This window comes from Epinephelus moara, chromosome 3 (genome assembly GCF_006386435.1).
Source record: "Epinephelus moara isolate mb chromosome 3, YSFRI_EMoa_1.0, whole genome shotgun sequence".
In the NCBI taxonomy this organism is placed as follows: Eukaryota; Metazoa; Chordata; class Actinopteri; order Perciformes; family Serranidae; genus Epinephelus; species Epinephelus moara.
This window is the reverse complement of record NC_065508.1, coordinates 191,893-194,931: the sequence shown is the minus strand read 5'-3', so window position 1 is coordinate 194,931 and position 3,039 is coordinate 191,893. Positions and strand designations below refer to the sequence as shown.

At 39.9% G+C, this 3,039-nt stretch overlaps 1 protein-coding gene across 1 annotated transcript in view; it reads left to right on the top strand.

Moving 5' to 3' along the window:
* The window catches only part of tmprss15 (transmembrane serine protease 15), a 25,823-nt gene that overhangs the window by 14,630 nt on the left and 8,154 nt on the right, over positions 1-3,039 (top strand). The window contains exons 17-18 of the mRNA XM_050040935.1: positions 2,323-2,418; positions 2,591-2,604. Of these exons, the coding sequence (XP_049896892.1) occupies positions 2,323-2,418; positions 2,591-2,604 (110 nt within the window). The remainder of the gene's footprint in view (positions 1-2,322; positions 2,419-2,590; positions 2,605-3,039) is intronic.

Genomic DNA, 3,039 nt, shown 5'->3' with positions numbered 1-3,039 from the left:
CCCGTTTCTCTCTCAGGCTAACACGGAGGTGCTGATGCATGCTTTTATTTCTTGTCGTTTAGATTACTGTAATGCCCTGCTCTCTGGTCTTCCCAAAAAGACCATCTCTAACCTGCAGCTACTCCAAAACTCAGCCGCACGAGCAGACCAGACCAGAGGGCGGGAGCACATTTCACCAGTTTTAAAATGGCTGCATTGGCTCCCCGTGTGTTTCAGGATCGATTTTAAGGTTCTTTTATTAGTTTTTAAATGTCTTAACGGTCTTGGGCCATCTTATTTATCTGACCTGCTTTTATCATATCAACCCTCGCGGATCCTGAGTTCCTCCGGCACCGGCCTTTTAATTGTTCCAAGAGTTAGAACAAAAACCCACGAGGAGGCTGCATTCAGCCATTATGGCCCTCACTTATGGAACAGCCTGCCAGAGAGCATCAGGACTGCAGAGACTGTTGATGTTTTTAAAAGGAGGCTCAAGACTCACCTTTTTAATTTAGCTTTTAACTGATTTCTTTTACTCTTTTAATTCTTCTATGTTCTTTTTACTTTCTAATGCTTTTAAATGATTTATTTTTAAATCTTTATGCATTTTAGTTTTTTAAATGATTTATTTTTAAATCTTTATGCATTTTAGTTTCTAAATCTTCATTTATTTATTTATTTATTATTATTATTAATATTATTTTAATCTTTAAATCTTTAATTTTTCCTAATCTTACATTTTTATGCATTTTATCATTACTTTATCTCATACTTGTTTTATGTTATCATATTGCCTTTTAGTCTTTTAGTCGTGTGTGTGTGTGTTTATATGTGGGGGTGGGAGGGGCGGGTTTTCAATATGTATGTATTATTTTTGTTTGTTTTTATTCTGTGAAGCACTTTGTGCTGCATTTTTAATGTATGAAAAGTGCTATACAAATAAAGTTTGATTGATTGATTGATCTGTGGGTCGATGTGCCGACTGTTTATTTTATTTCAGGACCTGAGTCAGAGCGGAGAGAACTCCCAATTAATGAGCACAGTAAAGTTATATTCAGTGTCATTCATTCATTCATTCATTCATTCTTTCATGTTGCTGTCTACATTAGAGTTTCAACATGTGTTTGTCCATCTTTAATCTGACGGAATAAAACACAGAGGTCAGAAACTGAGGATGTGAAACTCTAAATGACAAACGGACTCAGAGACTGAACTGAGATCAGTGATGATGATGTTTGGTGATCAGTCTCTGAGGACAGAAACAGACAGCGTTATTCCAGCTGCTTTAACACAGGTCATAAATTTAAGCATTTTAAATGAGATGATGATGAAACACGTTCAGACTGTAAACATTACAGAGAAACCCTCGCATTAACATCCTGCAGCTGAAACCATGTGCAGAGATATGATCATCTAAAATAAGATAATAATATATAATAGATCAATAGTAAGTATTATAATAAATATAATAATGATAATATAAATATATAACAAAACACATCATCATGTCAGATATTAGAGGAGTTATCTTCCATCAGTGTGTCTGATGGAATCATAAATTCAGGGGATAATTATTCACTGATCGGATGTGTCTGATTCTCACAGTTTAAACGGAGGTGACGTGTTGTTAACATGTCGGTGACTGATGGAACAAACTGACGGCTGTGATCAGAGGTATGATGACAGACGGGGGTCCCTTTGAGGTTTGAGTCTGAGCGGACAGAGACTGATGCTGCACAAAAATCATGACAGACAGCAGCAAACTTCAGATCGTCCTGAGTAACAAACTGATATCTGACCAGGCCTCTGACATGAACCTGCGCTGATCAATGAGCTGTGACACAGACTGAGACTCTGAGGACATGAGGCTGTCTCTGTCAGAGGGACACTCAACCTGCCAGAGAACAGGATCTGTTACCACGGTAACTGTTACCATGGTAACTGACCTAGAGTTTAAGTTTCCTGTTTCTGAACCTGAGAATTCAGAGTTTGTTCCAGAGAAACAACATGACAAACTGTAAACAACAACAACAACAACAACTGAGTCATGTAGAAACAGTGTCATCTGCAAACAGTTTGACTTTAAAGTCACAGTTCCTGTGATTAATATTCAAACTCAACTGAACAATGATGACCTTAATAACTATCATAATAAATAAATAAATAAATAAATAAAAACAGTCTCTACTTTGTTGTAAAATATTAGTTTTCATGTTTAAAATGAATTTGTGTTGTCGTTTCAGATTATTTGACAAATTTAAGACGCAGCTGTCGACAGTTTGAATTAACCATGAATCTGATAAAATTCTGTGTGTGTGTGTGTGTGTGTGTGTGTGTGTACAGAGTTCGTCCAGCCGCTGTGTTTACCTGCTGAGGGTCAGAACTTCACCGCAGGGACCAGATGTCTGATCGCTGGATGGGGACGAGTCGCTGAGCAGGGTGAGACACGTTTAACATGTCACAGTATGATACATACATATAAACTACACATGTAATAATAATAATAATGATAATAAATCATACTGTTTACTGTTTACTGTTTACTGTACCACACACAGCACAATGTACCATATAAACTGTCCTCAGTAAACAGACTGAACACACTGTGCAGAGACACTGAGCCGAGTGAGACACGTTTACATGTTTCAGTGTTTACACTGACTTCATATACATGTCTGTCTGTCCTCCTGTCTGTCCTCCTGTCCTGTCTGTCCCTCCGTCCTGTTTGTCCTCCTGCCTGTCCCTCTGTCCTGTTTGTCCTCCTGTCCTGTCTGTCCTCCTGTCTGTCCCTCTGTCCTGTCTGTCCTCCTGTCCTGTCTGTCCCTCCGTCCTGTCTGTCCTCCTGCCTGTCCCTCTGTCCTGTTTGTCCTCCTGTCCTGTCTGTCCTCCTGTCTGTCCCTCTGTCCTGTCTGTCCTCCTGTCCTGCCTGTCCCTCCGTCCTGTCTGTCCTCCTGCCTGTCCCTCTGTCCTGTTTGTCCCTCTGTCCATTTTGTCCTCCTGCCTGTCCCTCTGTCCTCCTGTCCTGTTTGTCCTCCTGTCCTGTCTGTCCCTCTGTCCTGT